The sequence below is a fragment of the Capra hircus genome, chromosome 17 (assembly GCF_001704415.2).
Source record: "Capra hircus breed San Clemente chromosome 17, ASM170441v1, whole genome shotgun sequence".
NCBI lineage: Eukaryota > Metazoa > Chordata > Mammalia > Artiodactyla > Bovidae > Capra > Capra hircus.
In genome coordinates, this window is record NC_030824.1 from 6,683,669 (window position 1) to 6,703,129 (window position 19,461).

At 52.9% G+C, this 19,461-nt stretch overlaps 2 protein-coding genes across 4 annotated transcripts in view; one reads left to right on the forward strand and one right to left on the reverse strand.

Moving 5' to 3' along the window:
• Positions 6,251-11,450, forward strand: FICD (FIC domain containing). Of its 2 annotated transcripts, none has more exons than XM_018061078.1 (3): positions 6,251-6,345; positions 7,710-8,068; positions 8,893-11,450. In XM_018061078.1, exons 2-3 carry the CDS (start codon positions 7,768-7,770, stop codon positions 9,966-9,968), a joined length of 1,377 nt encoding a protein of 458 aa, XP_017916567.1. In that variant the 5' UTR covers positions 6,251-6,345; positions 7,710-7,767; the 3' UTR covers positions 9,969-11,450. The 2 variants fall into 2 exon arrangements, with proteins under 2 accessions (XP_017916567.1, XP_017916568.1); XM_018061079.1 differs by having other exon boundaries at positions 6,262-6,345; positions 8,896-11,450.
• Positions 12,667-19,461, reverse strand: part of SART3 (squamous cell carcinoma antigen recognized by T-cells 3) — a 39,663-nt gene continuing 32,868 nt past the window's right edge. For both annotated transcript variants that reach the window (XM_018061081.1, XM_018061080.1), the window contains exons 14-19: positions 19,030-19,106; positions 18,243-18,411; positions 15,867-16,321; positions 15,228-15,380; positions 14,341-14,531; positions 12,667-13,727 (exon numbers count right to left, since the gene is read on the reverse strand). In XM_018061081.1, the coding sequence (XP_017916570.1) occupies positions 13,550-13,727; positions 14,341-14,531; positions 15,228-15,380; positions 15,867-16,321; positions 18,243-18,411; positions 19,030-19,106 (1,223 nt within the window). In that variant the 3' untranslated portion in view covers positions 12,667-13,549. The remainder of the gene's footprint in view (positions 13,728-14,340; positions 14,532-15,227; positions 15,381-15,866; positions 16,322-18,242; positions 18,412-19,029; positions 19,107-19,461) is intronic.

Consider the following 19,461-nt stretch of genomic DNA (forward strand, 5'->3'; position numbering starts at 1 on the left):
GGTGATATGTGTCCTTGAGCAAGATATATTGTTGTTATATAATCATTAGTCCAGAGCTTAAGGAAAAACAAACCCTTGAGCAAGATGAGTTGTTTTGTTGTGTAATCATGAGCTCTGGGCTTAAAGCAGTTCAGTTCAGTTCAGTTCAGTCGCTCAGTCGTGTCCGACTCTCTGCGACCCCATGAACCGCAGCACGCCAGGCCTCCCTGTCCATCACCATCTCCCGGAGTTCACTCAGACTCACATCCATCGAGTCCGTGATGCCATCCAGCCATCTCATCCTCGGTCGTCCCCTTCTCCTCCTGCCCCCAATCCCTCCCACCATCAGAGTTTTTTCCAGTGAGTCAACTCTTCTCATGAGGTGGCCAAAGTACTGGAGTCTCAGCTTTAGCATCATTCCTTCCAAAGAAATCCCAGGGTTGATCTCCTTCAGAATGGACTGGTTGGATCTCCTTGCAGTCCAAGGGACTCTCAACAGTCTTCTCCAACACCACAGTTCAAAAGCATCAATTCTTCGGCCCTCAGCCTTCTTCACAGTCCAACTCTCACATCCATACATGACCAATGGAAAAACCATAGCCTTGACTAGACGGACCTTAGTCGGCAAAGTAATGTCTCTGCTTTTGAATATGCTGTCTAGGTTGGTCATAACTTTTCTTCCAAGGAGTAAGCGTCTTTTAATTTCATGGCTTAAAGCAAGTTAGTCTTAAAGACTGTTGTCATAACAACTCAGAGTTTAAGAAAAAACGCTTTATGAGACTAATACAAAAGTGAAGTGAAAGTGAAAGGTGCTCTTTGCAACCCCATGGACTATACAGTCCACAGAATTCTCCAGGCCAGCATACTGGAGTGGGTGGCCTTTCCCTTCTCCAGGGGATCTTCCCAACCCAGGGATCGAACCCAGGTCTCCCACACCTCAGGCAGATTCTTACCAGCTGAGCCAGCAAAGAAGCCCAAGCAATGTAGGAAAAAAATGTCCTTTTCTCCTCTTTGAGAACCCCAGACCCCTTTCTCCTCCTCAAGGGCCCTGGACTCCTTATCAACCTACCTTAAGAATTAACTCTCTCATTTGGTTACCAGGATGATTCTTCTCTTGTTATGCCTTCTCTTGGCTTCAACCCTCCCAGGCCTGGAAGGACAATTCAGCCACTACCTACTTGTGCCAAAGTTTGAAAAGTGCTCATCTCTCTAGCTGTTGGACATGTCATCCAAAATCTTCTTTCTGTATTGGACCATGCTGACTCCTTTATTGTGCCTCTCATTCATTTTCTGACTCTCCCTAACTTCACTTTGTCTTCACAAGCAAGGCTGTGCTAAGTCGTTTCAGTCATGTTGGACTCCTTGTGACCCCCATGGACTATAGCCGTCCAGGCTCCTCTGTCCATGGGATTCTCCAGGCCAGAATCCTGGAGTGGGTTGCCATTTCCTTCTCCCTTCACAAGCAATAAATTGGGCTAATAAAAAATTTCCTGTCCCTTTTTTTTCTTGACTAAGCTGAAATTTGGTCCTCTCCTTGCGTTCTTAGATTCTAAAGTCATGTTTCTGTTTTTGTTTTTTAATGTGGACCTTTTTTTTTTTTAAACTCTGTATTGAATTTATTACAATATTGTTTCTGTTTTGGTGTTTTGGCTTCAAGGCATATAGGATCTTAGCTCCCTGACCAGGGATTGCACCCACACCTCATGCATTAGAAGGTGAAGTCTTAACAACTGGGCCACCAGGGAAGGCCCTCTGCTTGGATTTGTTTTTTAAGACCCTGGTGTCTGCCCCTGGCAAGGTTCTACTCAGTCAAGATATTGTAGAAAGTCTACTCTGCTTTCCCAGGCTATGTTCCTTCCACAAGAACTTCAGTGCAGTTCAGTCGCTCAGTCGTGTCCGACTCTGAGACCCCATGGACTGCAACATGCCAGGCTTCCCTGTCCATCACCAACTTCCAGAGTTTACTCAAACTCCTGTCCATTGAGTTGGTGATGCCATCCAACCATCTCATCCTCTGCCATCCCCTTCTCCCCCTGCCTTCCCTTTCCCAGCATCAGGGTCCTTTCCAATGAGTCAGCTCTTTGCATCAGGTGGCCAAAGTATTGGAGTTTCCAATGTCTGCATTCTGTGCTCCCCTCAGGCTACGTCTTTATGGTTTCAGTTACCAATCTTGGGCCTATAAATGCCGACAGCTGGTACGTAGGTGGTGATTGTTTATTGGGATCAAAATGTTAACTTGAATCTGGGAACAAGAGAATATTTTCAAATGAATGGTGCTAAATGGTTTGATTCATCAAGCTACACCCCTTCTCAGCAAGGAGTCAGAACGGTTGTTGCCTTTATTCCTTAAGATTAAGGAATGATCCAAAAATAGGGGCAACCGTGGGTTGCATCTATTTCATCTGCCTCCGCTAAGGTCATTTTAAGAGTTGTGTGTCCCCCAAGCGTAACTAAAAGTGGAGCATGGACTGTTCGCTGCTCAAAAGCTGACAAAGAAGCAGCGCTAATGGAACAAAAATTTGCTTTATTTTTGTTGCCCGCAGCCAGGGTGGTGGAGGAAGGATTTCAGTCCACAGGCTGACTTCTCACCCCCACCCACCATAAACAGTGGGAAAGAGCTTCTATAGGTGGGGGAAGGGGGCTGCACGTAGAAACAGCACCGTCAGCTCCGACAGTCATCTTGAAACTGGTTGTATGGCAGTCTGACCCGCATTGTTTTGATGGTTTTAAGTACAATTAATCTTCAGGTCCAGGGTAGGTTTGTCCCCATTTTCTTGAGGCCCGTTCTTGGAATCGTGGCAGCTTATGTCATGGACATCATGTAGTTAACTTCTTCCACTGGTGGGGGTTTCAGAATCTATCAGACAGCTCACAAGATATGACTTAGAATAGAATCTATAGCCCACGAAAGGTCCTTGACCGTGCATAATGACAAAGCTATTATTTAATCTTGTTGGACTCTCTTCCTCTGTGTCTGTATTTTCTCACTTCTCCGATTAAACTCATTCTTGGTGAAAGTTTCTCCACAGACAAAAGGCAGGCCGGGGGCATGGGGAGAAGAACTATAGGACCCTGCTAGTGCCCATAGCTAAACAATAAGATGTTTACCAGAGTCAGAGTCAGTTGTGTCTAGATTGAACTGAGCTGGTTGAGACGGGTTAGGATCACCCACCCTTTACCTGGGCATGGTGAGGGTCCCTCTGTGACCTTTTGAATGTGTGGAGGCCTGTAGCTTAGTTATGCCTGCACAGAACCATCATTTTCACGCCTTCTTCCAGTTACCTGCCCTATGGTCCCCATGCCTCCAATCACACAGCAGCTTTATTCATCTCGTAAATACCCTGAAAGTGAAAGTGAAATTGTTTACCACAGATTGGGACTCAAACCCATGTGCTGGGACTCAAACCCAGCCTAAACCCAGTTTGGGACTCAAACCCATGTGGCTGGGACTTGAACTCAGCCAAAACCCTGCTTGGAACTTGAACCCATGTGACTGGGACTCAGTTCAGTTCAGTTGCTCAGTCATGTCTTTGCAACCCCATGGACTGCAACACGCCAGGCCTCCCTGCCCATCACCAACTCCCAGAGTTTACTCAAACTCATGTCCATTGAATCCGTGATGCCATCCAACCATCTCATCCTCTGTCATCCCCTTCTCCTCCTGCCTTCAGTCTTTCCCAGCATCAGGATCTTTTCAGATGAGTCAGCTCTTCACATCAGGTGGCCAAAGTATTAGAGTTTCAGCTTCAGCAACAGTCCTTCCGGTGAATATTCAGGACTGATTTCCTTTAAGATGGACTGGTTGGATCTCCTTGCAGTCCAAGGGACTCTCAAGAGTCTTCTCCAACACCACAGTTCAAAAGCAACAACTCTTGGGTGCTCAGCTTTCTTTATAGTCCAACTCTCACATCCATACATGACTACTGGAAAAAACCATAGCTTTGACTAGATGGACCTTTGTTGGCAAAGTGATGTCTCTGCTTTTTAATATGCTGTCTAGGTTGGTCATAACTTTTCCTCCAAGGAGCAAGCGTCTTTTAATTTCATGGCTGCAGTCACCATCTGCAGGGATTTTGGAGCCCAAGGAAACAATATTTGGGACTCAAATCCAGCGCAAACCCTGCTTGGAACTTGAACCCACATGGCTGGGACTCAAGCCCAGCCAAAACCCATGGTACCTGGTTTCAGGACCTAATGAAGTTCGGGTTCTTGATGTCTCATCACAGAAAGAATTCGGTGAGCGACAAAATGATAGGTAAGTAGTGGATTTATTCAGATATAGAGATAAGCATATTCCACAGATAGAGCATGGGCCATCGCAAAGGGCAAGTGCAGCACAAAATGTGGCAGGGTTAGTTTTTATAGGCTGGGTAATTTCATATGCTAATGAGCGGGAGGGTTATTCCAACTATTTTTGAGAAGGGGTGGAGACCCACTTCTTGGTCTTTTGACAGTGCCTTGGAACTGTCAGGGCACCTCTGGGTGTGTCATTTCACTTGAGGATTGAGGATCAAGGTCTAGTTTTGTCTGCCATCTTGGTCCCACTTGATTCTAATTGGTTTATTTCCTGTCCTTGGGCTACATCATTCTTTCAAAAGTTGTGCCCTACCCCTTTCCCTCCTGTTAAAAAAGTCGCTCAGTGTTTGCAACCCCATCGACTATACAGTCCATGGAATTCTCCAGGCCAGAACACTGGAGTGGGTAGCCTTTCCCTTTTCCAGGGGATCTTCCCAACCCAGGAACTGAACCCAGGTCTCCCACACTGCAAGCAGTTTCTTTACCAGCTGAGCCACAAGGGAAACCCAAGAGAAACTCAAGTAAATACCCTGAGCCCCTGGCTTTCAGAGAGAAGGATCTGAGATTTGTTCTCCTGTCTCCTCACTTGGCTGCCTTTTGAATAAATCCTCTTTGTTGTAAACCTCAGCTTCTCAGCATTTTGGTGTGCTGTGCATGGGATAAGAGGAGCTTGATTTGGTGTCAGGGCTTCTGCAAATCCCAAACTTCAGGGCAAAAGCGAGGCAGGCTGTTAGCCCCCATTTTACAAATGGGGGAACTGAGACTTGCCCAAGGACACACAGAGTGGAGGTGACAAAGTCTGAACTTAAGCCCAGGTCTCTCTGACTTCAGAATCTGCAGCGGTAACAATTTTTTTTTAACCTCATGTACTTAGAGCTTAGCATTTCCAGATGCATCCTGCATGTTTAATGTCAATATTTGTGAATTAAGATGGAGGTTTCAACTCTCTGCTTCAAGGAAAATTTCTGTCAACTGAAGGGGAAAAAAAAAAAAAAACCATACAACCTCAAAGTTGTTTTATTCGGGCACATTACTGAGGGCTATATGGCCCAATACAGTCTCTCAGCTCTGAAGATCTGTTCCAAACAGGGAAGGAAGGAGCTACGATGAGTTTTTGCTGGGGCCCTGTGGAGGGTGGGGTGGCGGAGAGATAATTGAACATCCAAACATGACCGTTAATCACCAAAACAGACATCTCAAGTTAACTTTAGTGCTCTCCTATATATGAGAAGATGGAAGAATCTAGGCTCACTGAAATTATTCTTTTGATCGCATCTGAATTGTCTAGGCCTCCTATATCCTATTTTTCTCCATCCTGAATTCCCCTCAGGACACACCCTCTGGGCAGCTGGTTGATGGCTTCTGGGATGGCCAGTCTGTTTACCGGAATGGCAGCAACATTCTTTGTTTACTAAAACGGCAGGCAACATTCTTTGTCCACACCGGAAGGCAGGAGAACCAGGCTGGCTCTTCTCAAGAGTATGTAAATTTAAAACTTAGGAGGAAAAGGTGATAGAGAAGCCGGCAGCCCTGGCAGCAGAGACCAGGCTGTGAATGCGGGCTGGGAAGTCAGACACAGGTTTAAACCATCAGCCTCCTCACTTTACACCTAAGGAAACTGAGGTTCCCTCCTTCCCGGGGCCCCTTTTCATCCTCCGCTGGGCCTAAGAGAAAGGCAGTCGGAACTTCGTTTCCCAGTCGCTACCCAGAAGGCCCCAAAACCGCCTAGGCGGGGGTTTTCCCCGTGCCCAGGGCTCCCGCTGGTCGCCCTGGCCCCGCCCTCCCCATTGCTTATTGGCCCTTTCGAGCACGAGACCGATACAGGAGTCAGCCAATGGGAGTGGCCCACGGCGCGTCTTTCCCGGGAAAGCGGAGGCGACGCGGAAACCCGGAAGTGCGAGACGCCGACAAGTCGAGGAAGCCAATCCGCTGCGAAGAGGCTGATGGGCCGACCAATGGCGGGCCGCCGAGGGCGGGGCCACGGGCCGGCGGCGGAGGTCCCGGGAGCCGGCCGCCAGCAGAGACTGCGAGCGCTGAGAAGGCGGCAACAGGGCCCCGCAGCGGCGCGAGGTGAGAGGGGGTGGGCGGGGAAGGGTGCAGCGGGGCAGTGAACCCTGGATGGGGTTCGGAAAGGGGCGGGCCTCCAGGATGACCTTAGTTCAGTGTCCTCTCAGGTCCCCTCAGGTTCCCTCTTCCTAGCTAGTGAGCATTGAGATTCGTGCCTCCCAGGAACGCCACTTCCTCCCTGGCAAGCTGCAGCCCGGCCGCAGAGCCCCGACCACCTGGACGGAGCAGTGACCCGCACCGTCTTCTGTACCTCCCCGCTAGAGTTTGTACCAAGCCTTTTCAGATGTTCTGTATCGACCAGCCAGGCTCCTCCTGAAACGTCATCAGTTCTGGGTCTTGGTCTAGTACCAGGAGTAGCTGCTTGGGCCCTGGTTGTGAGTTAAGACCTAGGTGCTCTAGACACAGATGCACTGGGGATTCGTTCCTGATGCCTGTTTACTTCTTGTGGGTCGTCTGGGTATTGACTTATTCAGTGTGTTAGTTTTCCTCAGCTGAAAAGTTAATGCCAGGGGCAGCTTACCTCGGTGGGATAATGAGTGAGGAGATAAGGTACAGCTGGTACTCAGCTCAGTGCCCAGCACACCATAGTTGCCTAATAAATGCTTACTGTTAGCATGATGGTGCTTGCAGACTGGACCCCTCCACTCCCACTGCCAGCCCCAAGCACCTGCTCATTGTCACAGAGAGCAATCACAGCCTCAGACCCACAACCCGAGTTCCTCTTAAGATACTCAGACTGCGCAAACTCTAGGCCAGATGCCTGCTGGACAGGCCAGAAAAAGGTGGCCAGAGCAGGAACCAGTATCGTGGGTAATGTCAGGGCCAGGGCAGGGGGAGGTGGTTGCCCAGGCGGCAATAAGTCAGGCCCCTGAACAGTTGTACTTCTCAAACAAGCCTCAGAACTGCCTTAGTTGTTCTGGACCTGTGTCTTGTGTGTCCAGAACACCCAGTGTTGGGTCTGAGGCCACAGAGATTTGTGCCCAAGTGGGGAGGCTAGAGCCATGGGTTCCGCACTCAGGTCCCAAGGCCATCACTTGCTGTCCAAGTGCCTCTGGGCAAGGTCCTTCACTTCCCTGAACCTGTCTCAGCTGCAGAGCCAGGCTTCCACTTGAATACCACAGGAGAGGTTGTCAAGAGGCTGCCACCAGGGTTCAGCATGGGGTCTGGCACACAGCAAGTGTTTAGTGTTGAGCGGCAGCAGTGTTCCTTTTCAGTCGCACCACCCTGGACATGGCACCCATCTTTGCCTTGCCCCCACCCCTGGTCATCAGTTAGGAGGCGTGGGGGCAAGGGGGTAGGTCTCTGAGACTCTGCTGAAGCCAAACCTGTGTCCTGAAGGTGCTGTTCCCCTGCTTCACCTCCTGCAGGTCCTGCTCTCTCCCAGGGCCCTGTGGATGTGTGTAAGGGGCCTGCCCCTGGGCCCAGATGACACTCATGTCGATGGCTTCGGTGATGGCAGTGACTGAACCAAAGTGGGTCTCGGTCTGGGGCCGCTTCCTGTGGGCGATGCTGCTGAGCATGGTGCTGGGCTCCCTGCTGGCCCTGCTGCTGCCGCTGGGGACAGTGGAAGAACACTGTCTGACTGTGCTCAAGGGCTTCTACCTGCTCAGGAGCAAGCTGGAGCGGGCACAGCCCGCGGTCACCAGGTGCACCAGGCCGTCCACGGAGCTCAGTCTCACCTCCAGGGGTGCGGCGCTGCTGGCGGTCAAGACCAAGGCCTCCCCAGGTAAGACTGGCCATCTCTCAACAGTCGTTGATCCCACAGGTGTTCAGAGGGCCTGCTATGTCCTGTGTGCAGGGCACGTGGTCGCCCTGAGCTCCCAGCTAGACAAGGTGATAGGTGGCCCAGATAGGGGTGGTGCTATGGAGCAGAGGCAGCCAAGGGCGCACGCCAGGAAGGCTCCCTGGAGGAGGGGGCGCCTGCGGAGACCTGAGGAAGAAGGGGCAAGAGGAGAGTGAGCCAGGTGGAAAGGCTAGGAGGGCGCCGCACCCTTGGACTAAAGGCCACCCAGTAGGTGCGGCTGGCACTGAAGGTGGGAGGGCGGCAGAAAAGGGCCAGGTGTAATGGAGGGTCTAGTTGAAAACCATTAGGTCAAAAGGTCCAGGGATGAGGAGGCCCCCCAGGGCCTAGCAGCAGTGGGGAACCTTTCACAGTCAGGGTCTAAAGGGGCGGGGGGTGGATGCAGGGAGAAGGGACCCGCACCTCCAGAAGTCACTAGAGTGGCCGCGAGCTAGAGCAGCTGTAGGGGAGGGCCTCCTGATGGGCGCTGTGGCTGTCCAGGAGCACGACCGCTCAGAGGGGGCCAGGGCACCCAGCTGATGCCCGCACAGTAGAGAGTGGCTCAGGGACTGAGTGGACAGTGACCAGCCCGGGGCCCCACGGGACTGCAGGGAACAAACCTGTCTGCACAGACAGACACACGGAAGGGCAGGTGTAGCCTGGCTGGAGGGGGCCCTGAGGCTGTGGGGGAGACAGCCCAAGTGACAGCCCCTCTGAACATTCTCTGCCTGCCCCCATCCTCCTGACCCGTGTCTCTGGCTCTTTCCTAGCAGGCAAGTTGGAGGCCAAAGCAGCTCTGAACCAGGCCCTGGAGATGAAACGGCAGGGCAAGCGGCAGAAGGCCCACAGGCTCTTCCTGCACGCCCTCAAGATGGACCCGGGCTTTGTGGACGCGCTCAACGAGTTCGGCATCTTCTCGGAGGAGGACAAGGACATCATCCAGGCGGACTACCTGTACACCCGCGCGCTGACCATCGCGCCCCACCATGAGAAGGCGCTGGTCAACCGCGACCGCACGCTGCCGCTGGTGGAGGAGATCGACCAGCGCTTCTTCAGCATCATCGACAGCAAAGTGAAGAAGGTCATGTCCATCCCCAAGGGCAACTCCGCGCTGCGCCGGGTGATGGAGGAGACCTACTACCACCACATCTACCACACGGTGGCCATCGAGGGCAACACCCTCACGCTCTCGGAGATCAGGCACATCCTGGAGACGCGCTACGCGGTGCCGGGGAAGAGCCTGGAGGAGCAGAACGAGGTCATCGGCATGCACGCGGCCATGACGTACGTGAACACGACGCTGCTGTCCCGCGTGGGCTCCGTCAGCATCGGCGACGTGCTGGAGATCCACCGGCGGGTGCTGGGCTACGTGGACCCCGTGGAGGCCGGCCGCTTCCGCGCCACGCAGGTCCTGGTGGGCCACCACATCCCGCCCCACCCGCAGGAGGTGGAGAAGCAGATGCAGGAGTTTGTGCAGTGGCTCAACTCGGAGGACGCCATGAACCTGCACCCTGTGGAGTTTGCGGCCCTGGCCCACTACAAGCTCGTCTACATCCACCCCTTCATCGACGGCAACGGCAGGACCTCGCGCCTGCTCATGAACCTCATCCTCATGCAGGCGGGCTACCCGCCCATCACCATCCGCAAGGAGCAGCGATCCGAATACTACCATGTGCTGGAGGTCGCCAACGAGGGCGACGTGAGGCCCTTCATCCGCTTCATTGCCAAGTGCACGGAGACCACCCTGGACACCCTGCTCTTCGCCACCACGGAGTACCCGGTGGCACTGCCAGAGGCCAGACCCAACCTCTCTGGGTTCAAGGAGACACTGCCGGTGAAGCCCTAACGCTGTAAATCCCTCCTTGGTGGCAAGGGATGTCCCAGCGGAGGAAAAAAAAAACACATTTCTAGAAACCTAGTCATCTCCCAGAGCAGAAGGAGATGGGTAAGAAACTGAAAACATTCTTTACCTCCAAATGTCTCTTTAAAGAAGAAAACTAAATTATTAAGCCTTGTCCCCAAGATAACTTATAACTGAGCCAAGTTATTTATTTTCCTTTGAGCTGGCACACGTGTGGTGTCTGCTGGTGGCCCTGACCCCTGGGGTGGTCCCAGCGGCTGTGACCAGAACCCAGGTTCTGGAGCGAAATTTGCACTAAGGTGAGGAGTGTGGGCTGAGGCCTGGAGGAGTAACTCCTCCCAGCACTTTCTGGAACCGGCTGAGAGGGTCTGTGCCTCCCTGGGGCGGTCGCAGTTGAGAAAGGGCTGAAAGCTTGCTTTCTTACAGGCATTGGCTCCCCTACAGAGAGCTTAGTGTTGTGACTGATCTTACTGGTAGAGCAGACTTCTGAGACAGGAAGCGAGCGTTCACCATGTCTCTAGTTAGACACCTTGCTTAGTCCAAGGAACATGCTTTGAGCCACAGTTGCCAAACGCTGGTACCAGAGGTGGCTGTTTTCTGATTAAGAACAGGGGTGTGGCTAGCCTGGTTTCTATTGATGTTTCTCGTATTCGCAGCAATTCAGACCAGATGTTTTAGTCTAAAGGTTCTCTGGGTTTGTCACCCGACAGTTAAATCCTGCTGCAAATCAAGTGTTAGGATCCATTGAAGACAGATGGCAAGTCAGTGCCAGACAAGTGTTTGTGATGAGTTAGGACGCCGCTCTGTAGGAACCAAGAAACACCCTTGACCGCAGCCAGGAAGCATCCCTCTCGTCCACTTACCTGCCCCACAGCCCCTGTCCCCTCGGGGGAAGCAGCATAGATTGCCTTGGCATGGCCTTATTTTTCTAGCAACTTGTAAAAAGATGAAATGTTACATGTAACACACCCACACTGTCGTTATGGAGGCAGAGTCTTTTCAATCATTACCTGGCACAGATGCCAACACAACTGCTGCCGCTGAGCCCTGAGGGTGGACACCATCGAGCCCGTTTTGCAGGGACCGAGCTGGTGGTGTCCAGCCCTGGACTGTCAGCGTCTGAACGAGGGTGAATGCCCACTGAGTGTTGTGTGAGGAGACAGTTCAGATCCTGACGGTAATGAGGACCCTCTTCTGATAACAAGCAGAGCAGTTTTCTAAAAGATAAGTGAAAAGATGTACGAAATGGCCCCAAAGGAGTTATTCTGACCTTGATAAAAGATATTTTTCTATTGGTATGCCATGATATTTCTTAAACCCTAACTCTTCTGCCGTTCTGCGTTTTGTAAGCACACCGGGGAAGCGTGGCTGAGGGCTGGCTCTGTGCTGGAGGGAGAGATCTGCACTTTAGCTAGATGTGAAGGTGTTATTTTAAGACATTACTAATAAAGTATTTTGTTACATTAATGCCTAAGACTTTGCTTCCTTCCTCAAGAGATATTCCCCTCTGTCCTAGGGATGAAGGAGGGACTCTTTCAGAACTTTAGCCCTGTATTGTTGAGAGAGAGAAAAAAAGAAAGACCCAAGATGGTAACGTCACAAGGAGGAGACAGAACTGGTTGATTATGCTAACGGGGCTGAACCACTGACCTCGCACTAAGACTGAAATAACTGAAATGGTCTTTCATCTATCCGTTCCCCATCCGTTCACCCTCCACCCCTCAAGCCAGGGACAACACAAACCCACTCCTATGTTCCTGAAAATCTCTTTCTAGAACAGTCGACACCCTGCACCCATTAGGGTCCTGCTCAAGTCTGAAAGGCCCACCTCTAACGAGCTCTGTGTATGCCTGAGAGGACGAAGTGCGGTCAGAGGACTGGAACAGCAGGAGAACACCACCATTCCCTAGCGCCCCGCGACCTGGATTGAGAGCAGAGGTTCACAGCCCCTCGGTCCCACCTGACCCGCAGCCTCTCACCCACAGAACAGGCCTCTGCAGGGGAGCGGACAGCCAGCCACCCCCAGAGAACACAGGCTCTTCCGACAGCTTTAAAGCTGCTGCCTGAATTCAAAAACACCTAACAAGTGTTCTGTGCAAAGGATGAGGTACAGAGAACCTACAGATTAAAAGGGTTATTATGAAACAATAGGAAATTGACAATTTGTCTGGATGGCTGACATTAACACTACTCATGTTTCTAGAAATAACGATAAAACCATGGTCTTCAAGTCCGTAGAGACAGGTGCTCGAATAGTAGGGGCGCTGTGATGTCTGGGGTCTCCCTGTGGGACCCAGGGGGTACAGGAGAGAGGTGGAGACGAAGACGGGCTGAGCAAGGCTGGAGCTCGATGGCAGGCGTGTGGGGCTTAGTTTAGTATTCCGTCTACTTACCTGTTTCAAACGGCCCATTAAAAATGTTACACCAGAAAGTACAGTAAAGCCTGACTGATGCATAGAACCTTTAAAAGCAGATAAATGAGCCGATTTTTCATCACAAAGGAAAGAATTCCAATATTTTCCCCCAGAGTGCCTTTATAAAGTCAGTTTTCCTACTGAACTGGCAACATCACTTTCAAAGGAATAAATGCCGGATAAAAGATGAGGGGTAGAAAAGCTGTAAGCGCCCAACTGCTGTAAACTGGAGGTCTCACAGCTGAAATGGTTAAAGCAAAACAGCCGGATCCGACTTAAAAAAGGTCTATTTACACATCTATCAGGTAAAGCCAGCTACACCCATTTCAAAATACATATTTGAACACACATTTGAGTACCTTTCTGCAAGAAGTTTTTAAGAGAACTTCAGTTTAATAAACAAAGCTAAATGGAGAGAATTTTTAAGTTTGCACTTGACATGGTATTTAAACAAAACCAAAGGGCTGAAACTCAGTATTTAGACAAAGAACACAGTTCACTAGTCACTAGGCAAAGAAAATGGTCCATAGCAGATGGCGCGCAAAGTTCCTACACGAAACAAATGTCACAAATATTTTGCTTTGAGGAAACAAAACAATGGGTTGACAAGTCATTTACAAATACATAATATAAAAACGCACAGCCCCCGTGAACAAAACTCCATCAGATGTTTTTTAAGTGATGTCCCCTCCCCACCCCTTTACTAAAATAGGCCATTCTGGTGAATTACTAGCATCTGCCATTTTGTCTTTTAAAAATTAAAAGAGTGACGGGCACATGTGCTGTGCAGGGTGTACGGAAGTGTCTTATAAAAAGGGACCAGAGTTGGCCAAAAATACTTGGACAAGTGGGTCTCAGAACAGTGTGTTCGAGTTTCACTTCTGTTTCTCAGCTCTTTCAAGACACAAAAGTATCTCAGAACACTACACCCTGCACCCAGCCTGTGGAGTGGTGGTTTTCGTCCTCTTGCCCTCAATATGAGGGAGCACTCACAACCTCTTTGCCTGGACACCCTTTTCCAGTCCTGCCTAAACCAGAGCAAGCGTGTGGCTGTGCCCTGCACCTGGCCCTGCATGGCCAGGGCCCTGCTGGGCACCAGGCGTCTTCCCGGCCAGCGTGAAGTAAGGCATCTCCCTTCTCGCACCGTCCCACTCACTTTCTCAGGAGCAACTTGGCGAAGTCGGCATTGGACATCTTGGGAGCCTCAGTGGTGGCCGGGGTGGCGCCTGCCGGCGGGACGGCAGGGCCGTTCTCAGCCTGGGCGGTGGCGGCGCTGGGGCGCTGTAGGGCGCGAGGCAGCAGAGAGAGCTGGGTCCTCCCCTTCCCCCGCCTGGAAGAACAAACACTGCATGGACCTCCCAAAGCGACAACTGGTGGCGTGAGCCAGGCCGGTCCTGGGCCACCCCAACACAAAAGGTGAAAAGCAACACACAGGGAGACTGAGACGGGCCCTGAGCCCCCCGACTCTGGCTTTCAGAGGATAGTGACTTTTAACAAACTCCACCTTTTCCACAGCTTTTTGGCCAGGGCCACGCATGTGCAACACGGTCACACGCGCAGGGTGGACGGAACGGCTGTGACCATACAGACCTCACCAGACAACCTTGCAACCTCGCTGCCTCATGCCCATGGCTGAGGACACAGCTCTGCTGGGGTCACAGTTGGCGAACACTCGGCTGTCAGGTTTGGGACCCACACACATGGATCCACCTGCCAAAGGGGACTTCAGAGTGACCACCATCTTTAAAAAAATCTTTTAAAACTTAAATAAACCACTGGTGTAAACCAGCGTAGACGAGAGAGGGCCCACTTCTGGGCTGGCCCTCGGCATGGACTTGGTGGGGAACCCCTGCCCCGGGACGGAGCAGGCAGGCCTGACCCTCCACCTAACTCACTGCCCTAGAGGGAAACAGGGTCACCGTGGTGCCACGCACGACACTTACGCCCCGTAGACCTGCCGCGGCAGCAGGGCACTCCCCGAGGCTCTCCTTGCCTCCGGCTTCTCCGGAACCTTCCTCTGCGGCGGGTTGCTGATGGCCACTTTGATGACGTTCTCCCTGATGGTCATGCCGTCCATCTTCAGGACGGCCTGCGACGCCTGTGATTCGTTCTCATACTCCACGTAGGCCAGGCCCTGAGGGCGTGTGAGGCCCGGCCAGTCAGCGCTGCGAGCCAGGACGCGGCTGCCCACTCAGGGCCCCAGGCCGCTTCACAGAGCCCCTCCCTTGGCCTATAGGTTCCTTCCCTGCCCTAGTCTCCCCTATTTCTGCAACTGACCACAACCTCAGACAACTCGTCAACTTCTATGCACCAAGTGCCAGAGATGGGCCAGCATAAACCCAGCAATGCCCATATATTCGTCAGCTCTCAATTAACCTGGACAAACATGAAGGGGCCCTCTCAAACCAAACTCTTCTTAAACAACTACTCAAAATGTGGTCAAGGATTTCACAGGAAGTTGAGGAACCAGAGGGGAGAACACGGTAAGGAGGACACCAGGGCAGGGATTCGGGGAGATGCCGGAGGCCTCGTGAAGAGGGGTCCGGGTGGGAGGAAGCAGACTGCAAAGGGGGGGCACCACACCCCAAGGCCCCACAGCCTGGGGCCGCACTGGAGCCCCTGCTAATTCGTGGTAGCTTTTCTTGCAACGCCTTTTTCTTTTCAGTATAGTTATGCACATACAAGTTAACCTGACCCCAAATGGAAAGAGCCTAGTGCACCTCTCCTTCTGCTAACTTCTTGTCTGTTTCTTAGCAGACAAACCAGAAACCACTCTAGAACCAAGTAATCTGAACAGAGGCTCCCCTGGGCTCCAGGCTCAGACACCGACCTTGGGTTTCCCGGCCCGGTTAGTGACCAGCCGGATGTCCTTCACGGTGCCATGGGCCTTGCAGATCTCCTCGAGTTCTTCTTTGGTGCAGGAGAAGGGCAGGCCCGACACGAACAGCTTGTGTTTCTCCAGGGCAGTGCTGTACCTGAACACCTGTGGAGGAGACAGAGGACTCACACCCCGGGCCCAGCCCAGCTCCCCACACCGCAGGGTCAGGCCTCATCCACAGGCTGGGCCAGAGCTGGCTCTGGGTGCGAAGAACTGCCCACTCGCCCTGGGCAAGTCCCTCACTTCTTGAAGCCTTCACTTCCTCCTCTCAAAAACAGCCAGAATAAAGGCCGCCATTCTCCGAGTCTGGGTGAGGGTCGAAAGGTAACACACCAGACGCTGGGCGCAGCCCCGTCACTCCTAACCACCCCACGGTAAGGAGCCGTTACACGGCGCCTGCTGTCAACATCAGCTGCTCAAGTGACCAGCCCCAAGTACAGACCTCAGCGAACCAGCTCTGAATGGACCCAGTTAGTCAGGCATTTCACTCCAAACAAACATTCCACTTAGATTCTAAAGACAGGAGGCAAAGAGCATTTAGTCTGTCCCACTGCAACCTATGGAAAGGCGGGCTTACCCCCCCATACCAACCTTGAAGTCGGGGTTTTTGCTCTTGTCCACACAGGGGGAGACGAACATGGGCCGGCCCTCAACACTCTGCCGGTCCAGCTGGAGCGCCTGCAGAGCCGCCGCCTCCTCTCTGAACTCCACGTAGCAATAGCCGCGGAAGTCGCCGCGGTTACTGAAGATGGGGCGCACCTCGACCACATCCCCGCAGGCCTCAAAGAGCGGCCGCAGAGTGGCGGCCGGCTCCCCAAGCCCATAGGGCAGGTTGCTGACAAAGACGGTGACGCCGTCCTTGCTGCTGTCGTGCGGCACCTTGGGCACGTCCCTCCGCCGGGCGCCCACCCGCACCTCCTTCAGCTCCGAGGGGGGCTCTGTGGCTGTGGGGGCGCTGCTCCCGGAAAGGTTGGCTTCAGAGCCCGGCTCCGCTTCCCCGGCAGGAGGAACGCTATTCTCCACCCTCCTGCGCTTGGAGGGCTGCTCTGTGGGTCATCAGGGGAAAGGATGGTTAGGTAATGATCTCCTGGCACTCAGCTGAGCCAGGGTGCACCAAGCAGGGAGACAGCTCTCCCCACCAGACACCGGGACCCACGCGGACGCTAGGGTGCACGCCCCCCACCCTCTGCCAGGTCTCTCCCAACCCTCCCAGCACATCACGCTCCTTGCCTGGCCCCAGTGACATCTGGGGGAGGGGACAACTCAGGCGCAAGTGACATCCTAAATGCTCATCGTCCATGCTCAACCATACAAGAGGTCAAGGTTGGAGGTCTCCACACTGTCCCAGCAAATCCCTAGGACCCCTCCCGGAAAGCCCAGGGCAGAGATGGGGATGGAGCCCAGGGGCCACATGTACACAAGCACCTCAGTGACCCGGAAGTGCATACTCCCCGGGCCAACCCGGAAGTGGTACAGAGCACTAGCTCCTCCCCACATTCATGACTGTCCCATGTCCTTCCACAGAGCTTAACAACAACACTCTACTCCAACCAACACTCCCCAGTGCCGCCAGCGGGACGGGACTGAAACCAACCAGGGTGGGCCACCTGCTGCCAGACCTTTCTGTCAGTTCCCCACTGCCCTCCAGATGGGGCCTACCCACTGCACTCTGCATTCTAGAGCACTGATGGGCGGGCTGCTGGCCTCACTGACCCCAGCACCCAGCCCCCACCAGGATCAGGCCCAAGGCTGCAGGGAACAGTGGGCCACGCTGTGCTCTGCGGGCCCCGGCCCCCTCTCTGGACACTCGTCGCCCTCCCCTGATGCCCAGGTGCAGCACCACTGCCCACGAGGGAGGAGCCTCACCATCTCCGGCAGCCCACGGGACCCAGTGCTTTCCCCGGGGGGCCCAGCCCCCTCTCTGGACACTCGCTCGCCCCCACTGATGCCCGGGTACAGCACCACTGCCCATGGGGGAGGCACCTCACGGTCTCCAGCAGCCCGCTGGCCCCAGTGCTTTCCCCAGCCTCCACCGTGACTCTCACCCACAGCTCCCTGAGCCCCCAGGACACGTCACTGTGGTCACAGGTCCCCTGTGCCTCCCCTTGCTACACCAGGACCCCGAAAGAGAAGTGAGCTACCCACGATCACTTCTGAGGGCCCCAAGAAATGAACGAAGACTCCGTCACTTTTGACTCCGGCTGACAGCTCCGCACTAGGAAAATGCTGAGCCTCCTTTTGCGTCTAGAGACGACTCTTTACCTTGACCGAGTTTGCTGAAATAAATCTAACCCACAACTGCCCACACGTGAAATGGCAGGGGTGACAGAAATACAGTCCGGAAAATTCAACAACTCAAACCACCAAGTGGGAGTCAAGTGTCGGTGGCGGGATGGGGGGAGGACGGGAGGAGGGTACAGTATAGGCGCAAGGCAGGGCTGCAGCCAGGTGCCAGGGCCTGTGGGCACAGAAACGTCCACACCTGGTGAGGAGGGGAGGGAAAGTCCACAGCGGGGGAGAAGGCAGGCGCCGCTCAGGAAGGGGACGGCGGTGCCCGGTGTGCCGGCAGGGGTGGCACCTGGTGCAGGCCTGGGAGCCGAGCAGGGGAGGGGGGCGCCACCAGGGGGAGGGGAGGCAGTGGCAGGGAAGGCGGCGGGCACTCCGCGTGTTACTCGCTCTACTGTGTCCTGCTCTGTGCCACCCCATGTAGCCCGCCAGGCTCCCTGTCCATGGGGTTCTCCAGGCAAGATACTGGAGCAGGTTGCTCCTTCCCCAGGGATCTTCCCGACCCAGGGACCAAACCCACACCTCCCACAATGACAGGGCAATTCTGTATGATCTGAGCCACCAGGGAAGCCCGCTGGGACCTTATCCTCAAACGGTTCCAGAATGAAGTTCTCTGTGCTGTTCGGCACCCTGTCTGGAGGTCTAGGATGTCCCAGGTATGAAAGTCCTGCCAGGCCTTACCTTCCTCATCGTCGCCCCACTCCTTTTCATCATCCTCGTCGGCTCTGTGCTTGTCCGCCCCTCTGATCTTTTTCTTCTTCTTCAATGCTTTCTTCTCGGCCCGGGCCCTCTTCCGTTGCTCAACCTTTTCTTCCTCTTGCTGGGCAAGGGCTGCTTCCTTCTCTGCAGCCTGGAAGGTCGGGACACGACGTGTCACTGGATGTGGCTGTTACACGAAGTCCACTGACTTGTGACAGGAGAGGTGGGCACACCAGGAGGTCGGCCACCCCCAGGAGACCAGGAAGGGCGCGGGGCGGGGGCGGCGGGGCAGGGGCTAAGTTCCACCTTTTCAGGCCCTTGAGGAGCTGCATCTCAAGTCTACAGTTTGTCTCCCAAGATCCCCAGGAATGACTCACCAGTAAAAAGAAAAACATCTATAAAACGGGCCCTGACTCATCTGGGGGCACTCACGCTCCAACCACTAGGCTACACCAGTCAGGCTCCTTTTTTATCTTCTTCATCTATTTCAGTAACCTTTAAGTACCCCACTACCTAAAGGATTTACTATTGGGGTTAACATTTTAAGCCAATCTAAAAAAAAAAAGATAAGTCTTAAACACTGATCTCATAGTTAACACACTGAATAAAATACACTTCTTAGAGGATGACCCCAAAGGTTTTAACAAGGAACATTCATACCAAACACAGTCAAAATCACTATCAGAATTTTAAATCCACTATACTCCAATAAGAAATTTAAAAAAAGCTTTCAGAGGTTCAAAGACTTGAAACAAAGAGCATTCGTTACCTTAATTCTCTGCTCGTTAACTCGAGCTAGTCGCGTTTCGGTTTTCTGAACAGCTATATCCCAGTCTTCTAAAGTACCTTGAGGGGAAGGAGAAGCAAAGTTTCACTTCTCTGGATTTTGAAGGATATAAAAATATAGAATTGTCTCAATTTCCCCACACCTCCAGGAGAGAGCTCTTCCATCAAACAGTAACAACTGGAGAATTGGTTTTCCATTTTAAGATTTCATTTGTGTAGGTTTCAAGTTTCAGAACTCAAACAGTTCTTCCAGGTGTGTTTAGATCACTCCTTCTCTTAGAAAAGAGACTTGAAACCAGACTAGATTCTATTACAAGCTCTCAGTGGCAAAGATTAGTGAAAACGGTCTAATGCAAAAGGTACAAAACATTTGTACTAAGATCCAAAGATTATTTTAAGAGCTCCTCAGATGATA